This window comes from Erithacus rubecula, assembly GCF_903797595.1.
Source record: "Erithacus rubecula genome assembly, chromosome: 12".
In the NCBI taxonomy this organism is placed as follows: Eukaryota; Metazoa; Chordata; class Aves; order Passeriformes; family Muscicapidae; genus Erithacus; species Erithacus rubecula.
In genome coordinates, this window is record NC_136664.1 from 89,617 (window position 1) to 110,313 (window position 20,697).

Below are 20,697 nucleotides of genomic sequence, written 5' to 3' on the forward strand. Positions count from 1 at the left end.
TAGTCTGAGGTGCAGTGCAAACTTCTGAGTTCAAATACCATGTTTTTGTCTTTGTAGAGCCATAAGGACACACTAACTCTGAGAATCATTCCATGTGTGCTTGGTGCACTCCATAGGTGTAGGAACTAAGACACAAAGACCACAGCTTACTCAAGGTTGCTCTCTTTCATCTGTTATGAACTCCTGAAAGGTACTGCTTGTCCACAGATTCACTTGCTTGTGCTTGCACGTTTCCTTGCAGGTCTAGGTCTCCTTTACCAGGTTAAAACCTGGAGGATCCAGAGATGACACCATATCATATGGTTCTACTTCTGGTTCTATCTTTTTCCATGATAAAAATCCTCATTTTCTATGCTTTGTCTTGCCTACAACAGTTATGCTCCTTTCAACATGCTGAAGTCAGTTTGGTTTTCTGTATTCGTATCAGGTTTCTGTACTGTCACAAAAGGTCAGGAAGATTGTTTTTGTAGCTCAAAGAAGTTTCTTTGTAGTATTGCCTGGAACAGCAATATTTGTATACCTGGAAAAGTGAGCAAAGTGGCAATGCACATACAATAATTTTGAGTTAAAGACAATTCTATAGCCAGAAATTCTGGGTCTGCAAACTATCATCTAGAATTTGGGTATTTTGTATTTGCTTTCCTTAGTGTGAATTCTTCTGCCACCCATGTGGACTGTGGGAATTCCCAGGAAAACAACTGTTCTTGGGTTTGAAAGGTAGAAGTCAGAATTATTTCAGCTAAAAAATAAATGGATTCACATAATCCCAGAAATGGTTTCCTACATAAAAGCCCAGGAATTTTTATTTTCAGTAATAGCTGGTTTATTCCATTTTCCCACTATACAGTAAGTGAACACAAACATTTCCCCAACTTTTGCCACCAAGGCTGGATACTCAGGCACACAAGTAGAGCAAAACGAAAACTCGACATGCAAACCTTTAAAAAAAAAAGCCCCAAACCCAACATCTTTCCAGAAACCAAATGTCCGGTCATCCTTGCATCTTTTCTGGTACTACATATCCTGCATGGCAGCATGTCAAGTAATGTTTTCCTCATTCAACTTCCTTTTATATTTCATCTTCTTTGAAGTGCAATTGCTCTGTGTGGTTTCCCTGGTCCAACCTAAACAATTAATTTGGAAAACAAACTTGCATTACTTTAGCCTCCATTGTGGCTGAATCTCCAGGGTCGTGGAGAGTGACCCTGTGCTGCTGAGAGCTCTCCTGAACGTAGTCAGGGTTCTTGTGCCACTTGTCCTTGCATCCATGCGCATCCATGCACACAGTCCTACACTTCTATGCCTGCACTTCTCTCCTCTTTTGCTCTAGTGAATAGTTCAGCATTCTTCAGCCTTCAGAGAGTAAGTGTAGAGACCAGCTTTTCTGCCTTCAAAATTTGATGCTCAGAGGACTTCTGGGCAAACAAAAGATCCAGAGACATATTTTTCTGCTCTACTTCAGACTGAACAAGCCGATAGCCCAGCAAATCCATTGCGTCTTTGCACACATTTTGCACTTTCTCTATTTTCTGGAAGGGAAGTGTCTTTCTCCAGGCCTGGGATACTCTCAGTGCATCTCTTGACCCAATACCAAAGGCCTGTGCTCCATGACCCTTCCCATGGGTGATGTTGTGGACCCACTTCTGAAGCTCTGGTGTGAAATGGAGTTCTGCAAACCTGTACATCTGAGCAGCCCTTGCTAGTGGGTCTCTGACAATGTCTTCATAGCGAACCAGCAGATACCGATCTTTCAGGAAGCTTGGAGCGGCCTGACTTCCTGCCTTGTAGATCTCAACGTGGCTTTTGCAGATTACTTGCATTGTGTTGTAGGGCCCCATTTCTCCCTTTGTCTTCTGAGACCCCACAACGATGTTACTGTCACGTTTCAGGTCTGCCATTGTATTCTCTCGGGACCTGAACACAGCCCGAGGATCACGTACCAAGTGAATTATTTTGAGGTTCAGGGATGGATCAGTGAGAAGGGGATAGAGAACTTTCAGGTCAAAGAACCGAACTTCCTTGATGGCAACATGACTATAGGTTTTACAAGCTTCCTCCACCTTGCTGAATGGGTACTTGCCACAGATAGTTTTGCAGTTGCCTGCAGTGATTATGTCACTGCGACTGAACGAGTCACAGGCAGGTGGGGAGCACAGGGCTCGACTTGTCTCCCACTGAAATAAATCAGACTTTTTTTTCTGGCTAGACATGTAAGCATCAAACACAGACATGTCACACAGAAAGACCGACCTGACTAAGTCCCGCACTGCCATGTGTAAGACTTTGGCACTGTTCTGGTACATCTTAACCCAAACATGCCATGCAGGCTCCATCAGGTAAAAAACGCTGGGGTGCTGGCTGAAGATTTGTCCTGTGAAGGAGGATCCTGACCGCCAGGAGGAGAGAATGAGGATGTGGACAGGAGAAGGTTTTTCTTCCATGTGGGCGTTGTTGCTGCAGGGTAGGAAGTGGATCAGAAGGAAGGACAGAACTACCAGAATCAGGAGCACCTGTACTCTTCTAGACTTCACCATGATTGCAAGAAACCTGCAGAGACAAGTTCAGCATCACAAGATGATAAAAAAGGCAGGATGTGGTGCATCAGGCTCCTGTGCAGCTCTCTGCAGGCACAGGGTTTTGGAAAGCTGCCACACTACTAGTGTAGTACTGTGACAACGGGTGTAGTACTGTACACTGTGACCACCATTGCACAAGGTGTTTTTGCAAAGGACGTAAATATTGCAGGGCTGAGGGTTTTCTGCAGCAAAATCAGTTTGTGAGTAAGCTGTTCTAGTATAGTCTTAGAAGATACTGAAAAGCTTATCTGCACTTTTATCAGAGTTTAAGAGCTAGTTGAGTGCACTGAAGTAAATCAGTACAGACAAATGTGTACTTCATGTACATAATTCCTGCAAACAATCCTGGCGATTTTTATGAAGGAAAGATGCAAAGCCTTGCTTTTTGTGGATAATTCAACAGTTCCAGATTTTACTTTTGAACACCTACTCTGACCAATATTTAAAATTATTTTTATGCCAAAACGCTGTAAACATACAATGTAGGTTTCCTTTTGTTTTGATTATACTCCTTTTGAAATTTCAGGAAATATTTATTGTCACCACAGGCAAAACTTCACGCACCAAAGGAAGAGGCTTGGCACTGTAATAAATTCAAGAGCAGTATCTCCTCCACAGACAGAGCTTTGTAGGCAATTTTGCTAGAAGGACCCATCTTTGTGTAGGCAGACTTAACTGCTTGCCTGCCCTACTAAGCCCCTTCTTAGTCTAACTCCTGACTGTCACCTACTATCCCTACCTCCAATCCCACTTATCCTATAGGTCTTTTATGAGAAGGCGTGCAACAGAATGTGCTAGTTGAGCTCAAAGGTCTGCCCAAAGCTGGCTCCTTGTTCCATACACTAAACCTCTCTTCCCTTTTGGAGGATAACTGAATTATTGGAAAAGGTCTAATAATTTTCATGTCACTGGGGACATGGCATGAAAATGCCACAGGAAGAATTCATAGCCTCAATACCAGCTGGCAGAGGAATCTGCAGGAAGTACACCACTGAAGATGGGATCTGAGGCAGAAAGAATTCATTAAATTTTTTCGAAGTACATTAAAGCACTCTTTGTCAATTACTCCTGTGCACTCTCCTGACTGTGCCTCAAATGCAGGTTGGGTGTCTGCAGCATGGGCCACCCCTGGGGACAGGCTCCTTGGGCAGCACTGAAGCCTAGGCAGAATGAATGGAGTACTCCCCATCACCATCTGCCACGTTGGCAGTTCAGCTGTGCCACAGTGGAGGCAGGCCTCTCTTGCTAGTGCAGATGCTTTATATTTTCCAAGGTGAACTAAAATTGAAAACACTTTTCTGGTTCCTAGTTCTACTCAAGCAGCAGAAGTATAAAATGACTCAACCAGGTGCCATGTAGACACTGCTTCCCTGCTACATCTTATCATGTCATCTGGGTCCACAGTAATTGTGAATGTTCCCAAAGTTTCCCTGACGTCCTCCTTATGCCCTGCCTCAATTTTCCTCTGCAGCAAAGCTTTCAGACTCGTGTGCATGGGGGTGCCTCCTCCATGATTTCAGTTCCTCTAGTACTGATGTTTTAGATTTTCATGTACAGTCACTATGGCTAACCAATGAGGAACAGTAGTAGTCTGAGCCTCCAACATACATGCATAAATTAGTTTGTCTGTCTAAGTTACTTGCTGTGCATTTGCGTCGAGCTTAGGGTTTATAAGGCAGCAATTATAATTTCTCAGAGTAAAGAAAATACCAGCCCAATGGGTAAGTTTGATTGTTGCCAATAGGTGCTACCACAATATAAATTTTACTTGCAAGGATGGGGCTGTGCATTTAGTGAGGGACCACATAATTCTTGTCTCCTGGACAAGAAGCTCTCTGAATTTCTTTGGTTACACAAATGGCCTGTGGTGTTCATGTCTGACAAGGAGCTGAATCATGCTGCTGTGTGGACCAACCCTAGGAAGAGCTGCAAACAACGACTGTTGTAAAAATAAGTGATATATCATCTTCTTCCTTTCAAATGAATACAAGCAGTGTTTACCAAAAGTCCTGACTTCCAAATGAACTTTGATGCTATCACTTCCGTCTGGCACCATTAATATTGTTATTCTAACTCCTGACAGAGTTCCTGGAATAAAACCAGAAACTATTGATTGAGAAAAAACTCTGTTGAGCAGATATGAACAATGGCATGAAGGTAGACACCCAGGCAGATTTAAAACGACAGAAATAGTTGTTTTTTTGGAAACCTACATGTGAATCCCGAGTTTGAGAATGAAATCAGGGGGTTTTTTTTCAGGAAACAAGAGTATATTTTTATCTTTAATGAAATCAGGGTGGGATAGCTGGATGTTTTAGACATTTCAGAGAGTGACTAGTTTTGACAGAAATTACCTCATGTGAGACCACATTGCAACAGCTTCTTCACTCATAATAGAAATAGCGATAATTGTTGCTGTCACAAGTCTGTTCCACAGAGAGTGAAGGACTGAAATGAATTTGTGCCTGATGAAGGGGAATGAAAGAGCAACATCATACTATCATACATTCCCTAATATGAGAGAAATACTAATTATATAACCTTATTTCTCACCACTCTACTTCTCAATCATGGGAGACGGGATGTTTCTAAAGGTCTTAAGCTTAACCACATTTTCTCTACAGCAAACATCCACTGTCAGCAGTAACTGAGTTAATTTCATGTTGCAAAAATGAAAATATGAAACCCTCAAGTATCTGCCAACTAAAGATCAGCCTAGAATGATTGAGACAATCTCATCTGCAGAACAAGAAAAGCACACTATTACTGTGTGCCTACAGAGATGAGCCAAGATTTGGCTGAGAGCAGAAAGAACTGGAAGAATCTCAGGGCACAAAGGATACAATACAGAAACTATCAAAAAATACAATATGTATTTTTTGACAATCCACTGTCAATATGTTAGCTAGTGTCTCTCACAGCAAAGGTATGAAAATAATGCCTGAGCAGCTTGTTTCGAAAAAAAAAATAAGCAGTGTCTTAGGTATTTCCAGAAACACACAGGAGCCTTGGAAAAGCTTGATCCTGGCAGAGCAAACACTACAGAAAGCAGCAAGCAGCCCAAGGGAAATGTACCCATGAAACATTCAGCACTGGGCACCATATCCCTAGATTGCAAGTTTATTGGGCATGTACATGTCTCTGGCAGGCATGAGACAGTTACAGCCCAAAACCACCTTGTGCTATGAAAACTAAAGTTCAGTGCACTGCCAGTCTGGGGGAGTTCTCCAGACATTTACAGGTTCCCCATTGCTGTAATGGCAGCAGCATAGCAAAGAGGATTTGGCACCACAGAAGCTCCAGTCACAGGTCTTTGGTGGCACTGATGATTGCTCATAGATTTTTTCAAATGCTGCTTCCATTTGGCCTGGCCAGTTTCTGCAGAATTAGAAGTCACCTGCCCATTCATAGGTAAGCAGCTGGCATGACTGTCACTAGTGGCAAAAGCTGAGCAGGGGCACTGAGAAGACTATCTGGAGAAGCAGGAACTACCCTCTAAGCCAGACCCATAGCTCCTGTCTGCAGAAAATTTTCACAGTTTGCTGGCATGAAGAGCATCCATGCTAGATACCAAGAAATGATTGAAAATCTCACCTTAACAGGTCCTCTTGAAGCACCACCAGACCTGCTTCGAGCAGAGCTGCCCTCACACACGTTCAGTGTCTCCAGGCAGTCGTGCAAACGGCCGCGCGTTCACCTGCAGGCGCTCTGCCTTCATGCTGAGGTCTCATACACACGTGTATTTAGCTCCTACCTGCACCTGTGCCTGCCCTTTCTGTCCTCTTTGTGTACATCCCAGCTCTAAGAGTGACTGCTCTACACTGCCCGCCTACTTTGACCAGACTGGAACTAGAAAACTCCACCCTGCACTAAGCAAAAAGTACAGAAATGGCAGTTTCTTGCAGGGTTGTGAATGACCAGGTGCTGCTAGTAAAGGAAAAGGCCTGAAAGTTAATGAAAGAGACTGAGAGATACTTTTAACTGCTCTTTCAAGCCCCAAAAAAGACTGCTGCCTGTAAGAGCAGGAACAGGGTTGTCTGTAGAGTATCAGAGCAAAGGACAAACAAGTTGCAAAGAAGACCAGCTTGCCCACCATGAGTGCAGAGATAGGGCATACTTTCCTACTATTGCTCTCGCTGCTTGTCATGTTGTCATCAGATGCAGATTTGCATAAAATCTTTTTGACTCTTCTCTCTCTACACCTTGTTTGAATTAAACATTTGGGGGCTGAGAAAGAAAACTGTGTGAAAGGACAAGCTGTGAAAGGAGCAGCTGAACTTGCCTTGTTAATGATTCACAAGGGTGCTGGAGCTGCAATGGGACTGTGCCAGGTAAGGTAGTGAAACAGGGAAGCAGTGGGCTCAAGAGAAATACTTTCACACAGAGACAATTGTTTTGAGTCATTCCTGTTCCAGATCTCATAGATTCTGTCACACAGTCTGAAGCAATATAGACCTCTTAATTGTGCCCTCTTTGTCTTCCCAAGGACCTCACTGCTGCTGTCAGGGCAAGTGGAGTATAGGAGACGACAAAAGAAAAAATCTGGGCAAGGCTGGTGCTTCCAGCAGGAGGGACAATCTGAATGGGGCAGGTCACGTTCCCTTTCACTTGTTGCACTGCAAACACAGATGGTCAAGCCCTGGTAACCCTGGGCTGGGAAACAAGGTGAGAAGTTGGCAGTGGTCCAAGTAGGGCCCTGTGGAGGATCACACAATGTTCAGTGCAACCTGGATTTCTGCTATGTATTCCCATGCCCTGCACTCACACACAGGATTTGCTTGTATGTCACTAGGTGTCAGAAAACCTTTGTTTATGTCACCTGCAATGTGGGCAGCAGAATGAAGGAGGAGATTCTTCCCCTCTACTCTGCTCTGGCAAGACCCCACCAGGAATACCCATCCAGCTCTGAGGTCCTCAGCACAGGAAAGACACAGGCCTGTAGCAGTGTGTTCAGGGAATGACACATTTCTATTTTCTGCCTTCCCTCAGTGGACTCAGAGACTAGTGAGCTCTGTGAATTGCCCATGCAATCACACTTTGTATTTCTTACACCCCGAAGAAGTAAGCAATATGTACTGTGCTCCCAAGCATGCATAAACAGATCACGCCTAACCCAGTGCAGCAGCAACAGAAGTAAGCTGAGGAGTAATGCCAATGGTATAGACTAGAGTTTAACTCCACAGTGCCTACACTGGAGATGCCTCCTTACCTGAGAGCATGTTTTTGATAGTTGATGAGAGAACTAGGCATACCTATGGCAGTGAAACCTGATCAGCTGTAAGGTTTGACTAACCCCATGTCCTGTCTTCTGCCATCATCTAGAGGAGATACCTAGAGAGAGAACAAGAAAAACATTTCCTCCCTGAAGCCATGGATCTGGAGTACATGATCCACCTCTCTGAATGCAGATGTCCAAAATAAGCTACTGAGTGATGCCATGAAAACTCTCGTTTCTTTCCGTTGGCTGTGACAAGAGTGGAGAGTGTGTCTATGAGTAAACACAGAGCCAGTCCAAAATCAGTTCAGATCAAGCTTGTCTTTGCATTTTACAGCACCTAGGCATTTTTTATTCAGTTTTCCAGTCTTGTTTTGAACTTAAGATACTTTTGGCATCAACAGTATTTCCTGGCAATATGGGTACGTTAGCTGCCTATTGTGAGAACTACTTTGCTCTGCTGTGAATCTACATATAAAAACTGTACTTTGGTATAATCACATTTTTTAAAAATCAAGAGACACAATGAGTAATTTCCCCCTATTTGCAAGTCTTCAAGCTATACAAGTTTTTCATATCTGCTCTTATATGCCCTGAGGAACACCACTCATACGAGGCTGATATCTGAAGCAGCTCATGGTAATCATGCTGTCAAAGTCTCTATCACTTTCGGATATGTGATGGGATAATTCACATTTTCTGCATCTCAAAGGTGTGATGCTGGGGAGATATTGTAAGAGTCAATACTGTAACTATGCATTGGTGAATGTTTTCCTTTCAAAGCAGAGAGATTATCAAGTGGTGGGGGAACAGGAAAATGAAAAAACACAAGAGAAAGAAAGAGGTCACATAATACTTTACCAACACATTACAAAAATGGGGAAAATAGTAAGAAAAAAAAGTATTTATTCAACTTTTAAATTAATTTCACTGGTCACCTTCTGCCTTCTTTATGTACATAGGCAGTCTAAAACCTGAAATCAGCACAGGAACTGAAGTTGGAGCAGAATAGCTAGTTTAGAGTTAAGAGAAACAACAGCAACAAGCAGACCTGAAGCATGCGTAGCCCATGCACTGGAGTGTCGAAGACCCTACGCTAGCACCAAATACTTCTGTCAGGTATCCAGGAAATAAGCAATTCAGACTTATTGACAACACCTCTTTGCTTTGGCAAAGCTTCAGGGAACACTGACCCAAGACAAATAAGGAAAACAAAGACAATATATGACAAAGAAAAGGGCTGGTATAGATCTGGGCTCCCAGCACATGAAGCCCATGCCAGACAGCCAAACCATGAGGCAGTGCTTCTGCCTCTCAAGAGGCTCTCCCAGTACTGGGAACTGAGGCTGAAGGCTAGTGTATGTAGAACATACAACCTCAGCCTTGTTCTGACCACTTGTTAAGCTTAGCTACCTTGGTAGGTGCCTTCAAGCTACTGGAACCCTGCTGAGGATGTGTCTTGTGTGCCTGTCCTGTCTATAGCATGACTTTGACCATGCTAAGCCTTCCTTCTGCAGAGCTCCTCTACACTCGCACTCTGGTTGACAAAATCCAAATCCCAAATCCCAAAGAGCAGATTCAGACCTGTGTCTTGACTTCTTCCTTGATCTCAATGCTGAAGGGGTTTTCTCTGGCACAGAGTACCTCCAAACTCCAAGTTAGGCTAGTTTGTATGGCTGGCATGGTGCTCTAACCTACACCCACACTATGACGCAAAGCATCTGTGAATTTTATACCTGAAAAATGATACCAGCACATTTGTGGTTTAATGCTAGCTTGCTATTGCATCAGGGAAAACCTAGGTGTGGTCAAAAGGCAGTCATATGTTTACAAAAGATGACAATGGAGGATGTGGCCTTGAGAAATGTAAATATCCTGAGATTTATGAGGTGTATATATATGCCTATGTCTCTGGCTCTCCCAGCCTTCCCATTTAAATGCTGCTGGGTCAAAAAGAAACAGGACTGTGTTAATTATTGCAGAATATTTGCATGTTAACAGACATCTCTGAGGAGACTCTGAAAGAAAAGGGGTTCCTGAAGGAAGAGCAATCTCAAAGGATCAGCTTTCTCTAAAACCGGGATCTGTTTATTAGTGATGAGGATTAAAGCCACAGAACCTAATGTACATAGAGAAGAATTGAAAGAAGCAGGTAGTACCTGAAAGCTGTAGTAGGTTCAAGATGGTATAGCAATCAGCAACATCATGCTGTAAAGGCCTCCTGGTCGAACACACCTTTCACACACCACCCTACTTGTTACTAGTCAGTGTTTTTTCTTAAGCAGCTCTGGTTATTCAGCTCTATTTGAAGGTCTAGTGGCATGAAATCTCTGAAGGTGCATATGATTCACTCACAGCCCCAGCTTCCCTCTCTTTTTGCTCCAGGATTGCTTTCTTCAAAAGGGAAAGATGTAGCATGGATACTCAGCTGAGGTGTCAAAGACCTTTTCACACGCTGCTTTCTCCTTTAGCCCTCCCCTCTAATGGAGTACTGGCACCCATATTTTGTACTGGGCAAGGTAAGGGTAGACAATTAGACAGTTATAGAACCTGGCAGGACTTTCAGTGTGTAATCCAGAGCTCGCTCACTTTTCCTGTCATTTGGGAGGCAGGGTTGACCTGTGGATCCCAACTCTGTGGGAGGACAGGTGAACAGAGCTGAAGGTGGCACGTGAGGTACTCCACAAGTTGCCCCTCTGACAGACCCAGAAATGGCTCCTGTGCATCTCAGCAGAACACCTGTTGCATGGGCACTATCACCTCCTCCCTTTTCCACTGAATAAATAGACAACAGGCCACAAGTTCCTTATTACTTTATGGAGCTGACATATTCAGCTATCAGTAACCCTGGTAGCACTGGGGTCACAAACACCCCACTCAGTGCAAGCCATAGGGTGCCACCCCGTGATTCACACTACAGCAGGAAAGGCATGCCAGGCCTGGATTGCTTAGGCATGGCTGGCTCTAGCCCTGGGGACAGTTGCCTCCCTGCAGCAGCAAGCACAGCACCCACTGCCCTGCTGGAGGCCCCAGCAGGGGAGGCTGTGAGGGCCAAGGAGAAGGTGCAGACAGGATGGTTCTGTGGGGAGTGGCCAGGCTGCCTCGGCAAGCTGCCAACATCACCGGGGCAGGAGGGGCTGGCTCCAGTCTCTGTTGAGCTTGCAGGGCCCATCCTGCTCTCAGGGCTGGTGGGCTGCTTAGGGGGTCTGAATCACTCTCACTATATTCCTGCAGACAGACAGGATGGCCCTGGGCAGGCAGGGACACACCTGGGGCACTGCAATACCATGGGGGCGCAAAGGTGACTCACACAGTGACCAAGTCTAATCTAGCACAACAGGAGGACAGTGCAGGACTGCCATGTCAGAATTTTTATTAATAAAAAAAGTTACAATAACTTACTCCCTTTATCACACAAAGGGTTCAGTATAAAGAGCTCTGGCCTCCTAAGGTAACATAGGTGAGATGTGGGTACTTTTCTCTTATCCTCCAAGACAGCAGCCTTCTCCTGTCCCCAAGGGGAAGTGTGGCCAGCACAGGAGCCACAGACCAACAGGGCTTTTGCCACAGGGCCCAACTCAGGAACAACCTTCTGCCCCTGCCTGCAGCTGGTTCACAGGCAGCACAGACCAAGGCAGGGCACAGATGCTGAGTCTACAGAGACACGGGAAGCAAGAGGATGTGCAAGCTCTAGTGGAGGAGGAGAGAGAAGTGTTGTCTTCCTTCCATAATGCTGAGGAGTCTGTGGAGCACAAAAAGTGAAGCAGTAGGACAATGACTGCTTACAGGCAGGGTGGGGCTAGCTGGAAGCAGCCTTGCCTGCCCAGCTGCTGCCTCATACAAGGTCTAGCCTGACAGAGGCAGGGGGCCAGCTGTAGCTACTTGTCACACTCCAGATCCTGGGCCCCCTCAGCACCCTGGTAGTGCATCTCACAGAACTCCTGAATGCGACTGCAGGCCTCCAAGATCATCTCCTCAGGCACGGTGATCACTACGCGGAAGAAGTTTGGGTACTCAAAGCACTGAAATGAGAAAAGATGAAGCTGGCAGATTACCTGGGATAGTGCCAGGTTTAGAGCCCTGTCTTGGCACCATGAGCTGCATCATGCATATGGTCAATGTGGAACAGCAGGGCTTGGTTCTTGCTCCCTTAGACTGTTTTTCCTGTTCTAAGCAAATCTCCCATCTCCATCTGTGTAGACATGGTACTGTGAGTGGCACAAGCCAGATGACTTTGTGTGAACTGTGCAGACCAGACTGTGCAGGGAATGAGCTGAAAGGAGCTAGCAAAGGAGAGGGCTGGAAAGTATTTAAGGCCCTGTCCATATCCAGTGCTGGAACTGAATGCAAGGCAAAGAAATTGTCAGCCTTCCCTATGTCTGCAGGGGTGAAGACCTGGAAACAGACTGAGGAAAGGAACATAGCCACCTATGTTACCCATAGCACTCCTCTGAGGGAGCACCTTCAGCAAGGAAGTGTGGGAGTATATGGAGTTCAGGGATACAGCTCTGCCAGCTTTAGAAATATTGGGCAAGCCTGGAGCTGGGAATATCCCAGCAGCCTGACTGGGGGCTGTTAGTGAGCCAGAGACACACAGCACAGGGAGCTGACAGCCAGCTCCTATACACTGTTATATACATGGACACTTGCAGGCACAACTCCCAGCCTGTTGTCAGAGCTCAGGGGTGCAAACCCCTCCAGCTTCTCCCACCATGCTTTGGTCTTGCAGCTCCCAGTGTTAGACTCACCGTGGCTGGCAGGCAGAACACGGACTGCTCCGAGATGAGTCGCTCGGTGAACTCCACGTCATTTTCAAACTCCGGAAAATGCTCCATCTCAATCTCCACCTGCAGCACACAGATGTAACATGGCAATCAAGGGCACCAAAACTATCTACAGTGGCCTTCTTTACACACAAGGCTCAGTGACTTCCCAGTCAAGTGCAACTATCTGTCTTCAGTTTTCACTCATGATTTGGGCTGCCTGGGATGCAAGACAGAAACATATAAATGAAAAATGGGCTTCTGAAAAAGCCTTCATTAACTAGCTAAAGATGGAATTTCAGTTAAATGCTGCTTCAGTAAAAAAAAACACCTGATAGAAAAACCACAGTAACCAATTAGAAGTGAAAAAGAATAAATAAAACATTGAGACAGAGCTTGGTAGAGAACTCAATACACATTAATAGTCCTGTCATGCAAGAAAAAAATTAATGCTATGGTTTAAAGTAAAAATAAACATAGTAATGTCTAGAATGTCATGAACAAAATAAATCCTTGTAGAACAAAATAATTGGTCAAATGACACAAAAATGGTAGTCTTCAATAAATATTTATTTTTTGTATTTGGAAAGAAGGCAGCTGTTCATCTCTCACATAAAGACAGTGCTATTCTTGCCTTTTGTTTCTCGAATCCTAGAATGATTTTGATTAGAAGGAACCTTAAAGCTCATTTAGTTCCAATGCCTCCACTATGGGAAGGGCTACCATCCACAAGATCAGCTTGTTCAGGGTTCCATCCAGACTGACCTTTTTAAGATTTTAAACATCTCATGAAAATATTATTAAACAGATAATTTGAGAGATAGTTTGCTTACAGAAGTTCTGAAAGAGCTAGTAGAAAACAAAAATAAACACATTATTTAATTTGAAATTAATGGTCAGCTACTGCAGAAATACAATAAGCGTGAAAGAACCTTAAAGCTGTGCCTCTACATAAAAAGCATAAGCAAAATGACCTGTGTAGCTCAGGGTAAACTTGGAAACAGGGTCAAGTGACAAGGATTTTTCTATAGAAATGAGTAAGACAGACACTGCATATTGTCCAGTTCTGAGTCCACATTTTAAGAGTGAATGAAAAACTGGAGACATTATGAGATGGAACAAAATAAAAGGCAAAAAACCCTAAAAATATGTTCAAGTGTCATAAATGTCTCAATCAAGCTTGATGAGATGAAAAAGGAGATTTCAGCACATTATAACTTTAAAGCAAACAGGTATGGGAAAAGGCAGAAAAGGCAACACCAAAGGCAGAAGAAAGGCATGCTAGTATGAAGAAGGCTACACCTTTTACAGGAGGTATGATAATCTGCCTTGTTTTATAGGGGCGTCTGGTTGCCAGCTGGCTTCATAACCAGGTAAAACAGCCTTGTCTTGCAAAGTACAGGTCATGGAGTTCTGTGCAGGAGCAAGTGGGTTAAGTGTACTGGCCTCTGCTCTGTGAACAGTGAACAGCATACCCTGGCCTCTTAAAGTGACAAAGGGATGCATTTACCACACAGGGCAATATGAAAATGCACAGTAATGGAGATCTGGTGGTAAGTACTATTCTGAAACACTGACTAGCTCTGACAACCAGACCTAGTGTGAGTGTTGGTGACCCTCACTTACCATCAGGTACATGGCTCCAGCAGGCCTCACAGGCTGAAGGCCAGGGATAGCTGATAAGGCAGCATAACAAAGGTCAGCATTAGACTGAAAAGCAAAAAGGAGAAATTTCAAAACAGGAGAAATTCCAGGAAGCAGCTCAGTGATTGGAAGCTAGACTCTGGACTAGGACTATGGACAGGTTTGCCTACGGCAAATAAAGGGACAATAAATGCAAACACCATGGGAGATCATGGCCTTGAGTACAGCAGGTGTTACTGAACTGAGCTCAGCAAGTCAGTGCCAAACTCCATCCTCTGGGTCAGCAGCTCCAGCTGCAGAGCTACGCTGCCTGAAACTTATCACAGCTGGCTTTTTCTGCCTGTTACAATGGCTCCTGCTGGCATTTGATTTGTTGGGTCATTCTAATCACACACAAAACTGCACCTCTGAGTGGGGGGGAGGAGAGGAAGAATTGTGAACCAGAGAGAAAGGACTCCCTCCAAACAATCTGTGAACAGACTTTCTTGATGTGTAACAGGCTGTTTACCTTGAGGATGCTTAGGGTGTTGTGGTAGAACTCAGGTGGTGTTCGGTGTAAGATGCGCTCCAGTGCTCCTTGGACAATTGTACAGGGTCCTAGGATCCTCTGACTCAGTCGTACAAGGCCATCCCTGATCTGAGAAAACATCATATTTGCAGCTTAGATGATGCTTCCCTAAAGGAAGGGAACAGCTCCAAGGCTCATTTCCTGTCTTCCTACAGCTGTTCACACCCTTCTCTTCAGTGAGCATACAGAGCACTAAAGAATATTTGTTTGACTTTATGCCAGGCTTAACAGACTATTTACAGTGTCATTCTCTGTTCTTTTGTAGCAGATTGAAATGTCAACAGAGAAAACCTTTGGAGCTCCCCAATCTGACTTAAACCAGGCTGGAATATAGGTAACACAAATAAAGCCAGAGCTGTTACAAATACAACTTTGCATTTCCCTTTGGTTTGTGCCCACAATCCACAGTTTCAAAGCCAGGTAAGGACAATCAACATTAGCTTTTCTGCTCACTCATTTGGTCCTCTCTTCTCCCTCTTCCTCTGCAGAGAGCCTTCTAGGTGGAAAGGTCACTGCAGTAGATGGTTGTCCTTGTAACACAGCTGAAAAATAGCCAGATAAAGTACTGGCAGCACTGCAAGGTGCTTTGTTCTTACTTTTAAGAAAAACCATGTAAGAGCACATAGACACTACACATGGACTCCACGTGCGGGATAAGCCATGCAATACTTCAAGTGCACACTGCAGCTATTTGAGAAGTTGGAAGCACATAAAAATGACAAGGTATATATTAACGAGCAGCAGAGACACTGAGTGAGTTACAATGTAGATGTGGGTAGAAGGCCATGTCTGGGAGCAGATGGAGTAAGGAAGAGACATGAAAGAAAAGCCTGTAAGCACAACTGGGTGACACCCACCTGAAAGCAAAAGAGCAGTACCTGCCTGTATGAGTTAAAGACCTGGTGATCCACATACTGAAGACTGCAAGTCTGTTGCCATGACAGCAACACAGCGGTTCTCACCTCATTACCAAAGATGTCTCTCCTGTCATGAATTAGGATCCAGCCCATCCGCCAGCCAGGGACTAGCCATCGCTTTGCCAAGCCACCACAGGACAAGATTGGCACATTGGTGCTGAGAGTTGCAATGGGTTCATACTTGCAGTCAGCAAATACCTATGACCGGAGACTGTGTTAGAGACTGTGAGAACTGGGTGTAAGCATGACGCTTAACAAGAAGGGATGCAGGGAAGAGATGGGAAATCGATGGTGAAAACTCACAGCTTCAAAGTAGGAACATGCCAAGTGCACACATATAAAAGCAAGCAGCTCGGGAAAAGGAAGGGAGTTAGACATGAGAGGTTCCCTCAGGACTGTGCACCAAAGGACTGGGAGCTCCAGGCATGGATCCAGGCACAGGGGAGTGGAGCTGTCCCTCACCCCTAGAGGCCTGGTGGCCATGGCCAAGGATTAGGGGCAGCACTGGGAGTACAAAGGGCTGCAACTGACACTCACCATGTCTCCGTAGATCTCATCAGCCAGAATGGGCACACACTGTCTTGATGCCACTGTGGAAGAGAGAGCATTTAGCCTGGCCACCTGCATCCTCCACCTGCATGGGAACAAACTTGCCCTTTGCTGCAGGGTCTGTCAGAGCTCTGAGGGAAGGGTCGCTTTCTTCCTCCTACAGACTGTTCATTTGGAGAGCCTGACCACCCTGACTGAGCCTAGTTCTGCTCCAATAGGTGGGGACTGGCAGCACAGCCCTCTCTGTCTGGATAGGGCTCAGCAAGCACAGGGCCCTGTGAACACTCCCCATGCAGAGCCAGAGGGGAGAAATAGGTAGTCCAAGTCACACAAAGATTTGAGGAAGACACATACTCTGCATATTCTTGCCTAGATAAGACAGCACCTCCACCCTGAGCAAGCCCTCATTCCAGAAGTGGAGTCAGCCAGAAGCAAAGCCTTGGCCCATGGTGCTGCAGTGATTGAACACGAGCAATGGGGGCAGACACTAGACTGCAACCATGCCCTAGGCCCCAGAAACACACAGGCAGGCTCACCTGCCAGGATCTCCTGGAGGTGGCTCTTGCTGAACACAGAGCCACAGGGATTTGATGGGTTGTTCACAATGAGGCAAGCTGTTTTCTCATCCACCAAGGACTCCAAGTGCTCCAAATCAATTTCCCAGGCCTTCTCTGGCTAGTGAAGTGAAGAGAAGGGGAAGTAAAAGCTGAGGAACTGGACTTGCCACACAAGGTCAGGTATACCAGTGCACCCAGGGTTACTCATGCCACCTTCCAGGGTATTTCTCAGAGGAGAAATGTCAGGGCTGCCCCTTCCAGGCCTGCCACCACTTACCAAGAGATTATAGAGTTTGACCTCTATTCCCATAGACAATGCCAGAGTCTTGTAGAGGGAGAAGCCAGGCCGTGGCACCAGGATGTTCTGGCCTGGGTTGGCCAGCACTGCCAAGGCAAGCTCTATGGCCTGGCTGCAGCCACTTGTTAAGATGACATCCTGCAAAGAGCAGAGAGAGGTCCATGGGAAGCACAGCCAGTCTGAAGTTCTTCAAATATACAGGAGTGCCATAACATCCAGGCTCAGCTCTGCCAGGTAGAGCTTCTCAGTCAAAAAGACAGTGCCAGAGCCTGACTGAAAGCAGAGAAACTTCAGCGGGTGGAAAGTACAACCTCCTCCTGCAGAAGGTGGAGGTGAAGAGCTCAGGGAAGGGATGAGAGCAGCAGGAGGCCCCCTTGGGACAAGGTGATTTGTCTAGCTTTCAGCAGCCAAGGCAGGGAGGGTGAGCTGGGGTAGGGCCCCCACGGCCCGTGGTCTGCAGGAGCAGAACCCTGCCTGCAGCGCAGTGCGAGCGCCCTGGCTGGGCCCTACCTGGGCCGTCAGCGGCGCCTCCGGGCAGGTGTAGTACGCAGCCACGGCTTCCCGGCAGGACTGGTAGCCTGAGGAAAGAGGAGTCCACCATGGAAGGGAGGTTTTTACAGATTCTTTCCTTCTTGTTACCAGTACTCTTTCTCTCTTCTTACCGGTACAAGGCTCACAGCTCCTGCCCAGCTGGGGAAAACCCATCTGGTGATGTCCCAGGGTGGCAGAGGATGTCCTGCCCCAGGCCAAGCACCATGCAGCCCCAAGGCTGGGCCACAATGGCAAGGCCAGGGACAAACCTTGGGCAGGGAGGCAAACTGGCCCCAGCATGTCCCAGGGACAGAACTGACAGGAGCTTGTCTATAACCCATGGAAGGGACACAGAGTCCCAAGCCCTTCTGGGTTCTTGACACCCTGTCTGCCCCAATGGCTGGGGCAGCAAACAGCTTCAGCAGGAGCTCTGGGCCTCAAACAGCCCACGCAGGAAAGAGTATACAGGTGTATGTGGGGATACATACTTGTGTGTTCATGTGACTGGTGGTGAGGACAGCTGTAGGCTGCTAATAGAAAGGTATCTGTGGGCTCCATACACCTGCTGTGGGGTAGGAGCTGGCACATGACTTCATCCAACTCTCACAGGACGAGCTTTGTCAACTTACCAACAGATGGAGCATAACCATTGTACTGTCCTGAGTCCAAAGCCTCCTTCATAGCCCGTGTGACCTCATCATTTGTGGGAAGGTTTCCAAAGACCGTCGGGTCTCCTTTTCAAAGATTAAGAAAATAGTAAAGTTCTCACTAATCTGTGACAGGCACAGAGCTGTGTGGCTGTCTGACCTACCCCTTGGTGTTCGCACAAACTTTGTGCTTCAGAGCCCTGCAATCTGTCAGCCACACAGTTGATCCAAATACCTGGAGGCTTCAGCCACAGGACTATGCTCACCTAAGGACAAGGAGATCATGGTTTTCTTTGGGTTGGGCTCCACCTTCATGCTGTCTACAATGGCTCGAACAGGATTATAAGTCTTCTTTGACATTTCAGAAGCCCTGACAGCCCATCTTGGCTTCCGACTCTTCACTTTCCCTGGTGATATGGTGTTCCCAGTGTTCTTGAGATGAACATCTAGCATAGGGGCATGATCTCCATGGCCATTCACTTGGATCAGGTACGAGTCCATCCTGAGAGCTGTCAGTGCAAAGTGAATTTCCTGGGCTTAGTTAACAAATGTCAGACAAGGAATATGTCCATTGGGGGATGCAGCCCATAAGTAAAACTTCTGAAAGCTGTAGACACTACCTACTGCCTATGGATGAAGCAGCAACAGTAATTAGGGCTGCATTTGGTGCCAGGATGTAGTGAAACCCTATGCCTAAGTGAGAGAGCAATACAGTGAGAAAGATCAGGAAAGATCAAGGCACTTCTGTGTGTTAACTGTACCATTGCCTAGCATGGACCTCCACGCTGAGGAGGGGAAAGCCCTGCTAAAGCCAGCAGACAAGAATTAGCATAATGTTGTAGTCACTGCTTGACTGCAGATTCAATATTTCACTGACAGAAAGACCAGGTCACGCACTTTCTCCCCCCAGCTATCAACTTGCACACCTCAGCCTGGCTGGGCCACTATGAGTGTTCCTATCCAGAATGCTCCTCCAGTCTACATACAGATATGCAGTGCTATAAATCAAATATCAGATACCAAAAAGGTAGCTCTTCTTCAATGGTATCAGTATGCACTGGGCAGTGGCAGGATAGGGGTTAGACACTTGCTTCTGTCAGCAGAGAACAGCCCAGCCCAGAGACCTAGAGCAAAAGGCAACGCTTAGGAAATGGAGCAAGACTGGTACGGCCAAGAGGGAAATCCAGGAGGCAGCACTGCCCCAAGCAAAGGGCCTGTAGTTCAGCCTGAAAATGAGCAACAAGCAAGGCACAGCAGACAAACAGCTGCCTTCAAGACCCAAAAAATGAACACGAAAGTGACTTACACATCCCAGCATGTTATACCCAGAACATGAGCTAGACTAGGCAGGAAAAGCCTAACTTAAAAACTGCTGATGACTTAGGGATTTCCAGCAGCAGTTTAGGGATAGGGCAGAGAAGAGGCAGAACTCCTAAGACACAAAGTCCATTCTTGCTGACACTGGCACACTACCTTGTAATCCTGTCACAAACTGCTTATGTTTTCTATTCTGTCCTATTTCTCTGCTCCACTGAAAAGCAATTCAGTGAACAGTGGTGCTTTCCTGATGGTAGTTTCATAGCCCCACACTCACAGATACAACACAGCTTCCCCTTCCTTGCCACAGAGACTGAGCCAGAAGGGCTGTAGTGTTGCCTGGTTCAGGCAGGATTTGGTATCTGAGCAAATTTCTCACTGGTTCAGTGAAGTTTGCACCTAGAGATGCCCCATGCTGCTGCAGTTACTCTACTCTACCAGCAGTGCCTTATTAGGCCATTTATAGCAATCCATCCTGATTTATCAGGGTCACAAAGAAAGATTTCAGTTTTTCTGCTGAAACCTTCTGAGTTTCCACCAAAAGAAAGTCAGCTGAACAAGTATATGGCAGAACTGCACAGAAAACTGAGACTAGAAATGAGCTACGTATCTCAATTTAACAGCTGGGTTGTGCTCCAAATACAGCCTATCCTCGCAGAGCCCTTACACCACCCTGCAAAATGTTTCTTCTGAAAAGGGAGCTGTAGACACAGGCATAATAGATACCTTCCCTGTAGGCAGCCAGGGAAGAACTCCCCACTACCCACCTGAAAGAAGCAAGGCACCTGAGCACAGCACTTTACCTTCTACAGCACAGACAGGGAAACACCAACAAGTCGTGGGGTCCAGTCCCTAGTTTTCATCCAGGACAAATTCCCTTGAGAGGAAAGTCCTGTGAATTCTTGCCCATGAAATAATCCCCAAAACTGGGCGTTGAGACTGAATCATTTAGCCATTGGCTCACAGAGAGGGCTGCTCTCCCCACCCAAAAATGACCTCTCCTCCCCTTTGCAACTGCAGTCACTTCAAACACCTGGAACATGGCTGTGCATTAACTCTTTCTGGGGGCAGCCTAAGTACACATCTCGGCTTCTTGCAGCACCTGGGCTGCCATC

General features: G+C 46.1%; 2 protein-coding genes across 5 annotated transcripts; both read right to left on the bottom strand.

Moving 5' to 3' along the window:
• Positions 1 to 1,121: 1,121 nt before the first annotated feature.
• LOC306806970 (carbohydrate sulfotransferase 4-like) lies at positions 1,122 to 12,609 on the bottom strand. 4 transcript variants are annotated; one of them, XM_079316146.1, is made up of 3 exons: positions 12,540 to 12,609; positions 7,786 to 7,907; positions 1,122 to 2,547 (listed from the first exon to the last, which is right to left on the bottom strand). In XM_079316146.1, the coding sequence occupies exons 2-3, from the start codon at positions 7,824 to 7,826 to the stop codon at positions 1,356 to 1,358; spliced, it is 1,233 nt and encodes a 410-aa protein (XP_079172272.1). In that variant the 5' UTR covers positions 7,827 to 7,907; positions 12,540 to 12,609; the 3' UTR covers positions 1,122 to 1,355. The 4 variants fall into 4 exon arrangements, with proteins under 4 accessions (XP_079172272.1, XP_079172273.1, XP_079172275.1 ...); XM_079316147.1 differs by lacking the exon at positions 12,540 to 12,609 and adding an exon at positions 4,931 to 5,002 and having other exon boundaries at positions 6,171 to 7,851; XM_079316149.1 differs by lacking the exon at positions 12,540 to 12,609 and having other exon boundaries at positions 7,829 to 7,883.
• TAT (tyrosine aminotransferase) lies at positions 11,148 to 20,544 on the bottom strand. The gene is made up of 12 exons (XM_079316137.1): positions 20,386 to 20,544; positions 18,532 to 18,774; positions 18,248 to 18,352; positions 17,598 to 17,665; positions 17,067 to 17,225; positions 16,769 to 16,907; positions 16,221 to 16,273; positions 15,729 to 15,881; positions 14,707 to 14,835; positions 14,181 to 14,264; positions 12,540 to 12,638; positions 11,148 to 11,813 (listed from the first exon to the last, which is right to left on the bottom strand). The coding sequence occupies exons 2-12, from the start codon at positions 18,764 to 18,766 to the stop codon at positions 11,670 to 11,672; spliced, it is 1,368 nt and encodes a 455-aa protein (XP_079172263.1). The 5' UTR covers positions 18,767 to 18,774; positions 20,386 to 20,544; the 3' UTR covers positions 11,148 to 11,669.
• Positions 20,545 to 20,697: the final 153 nt, after the last annotated feature.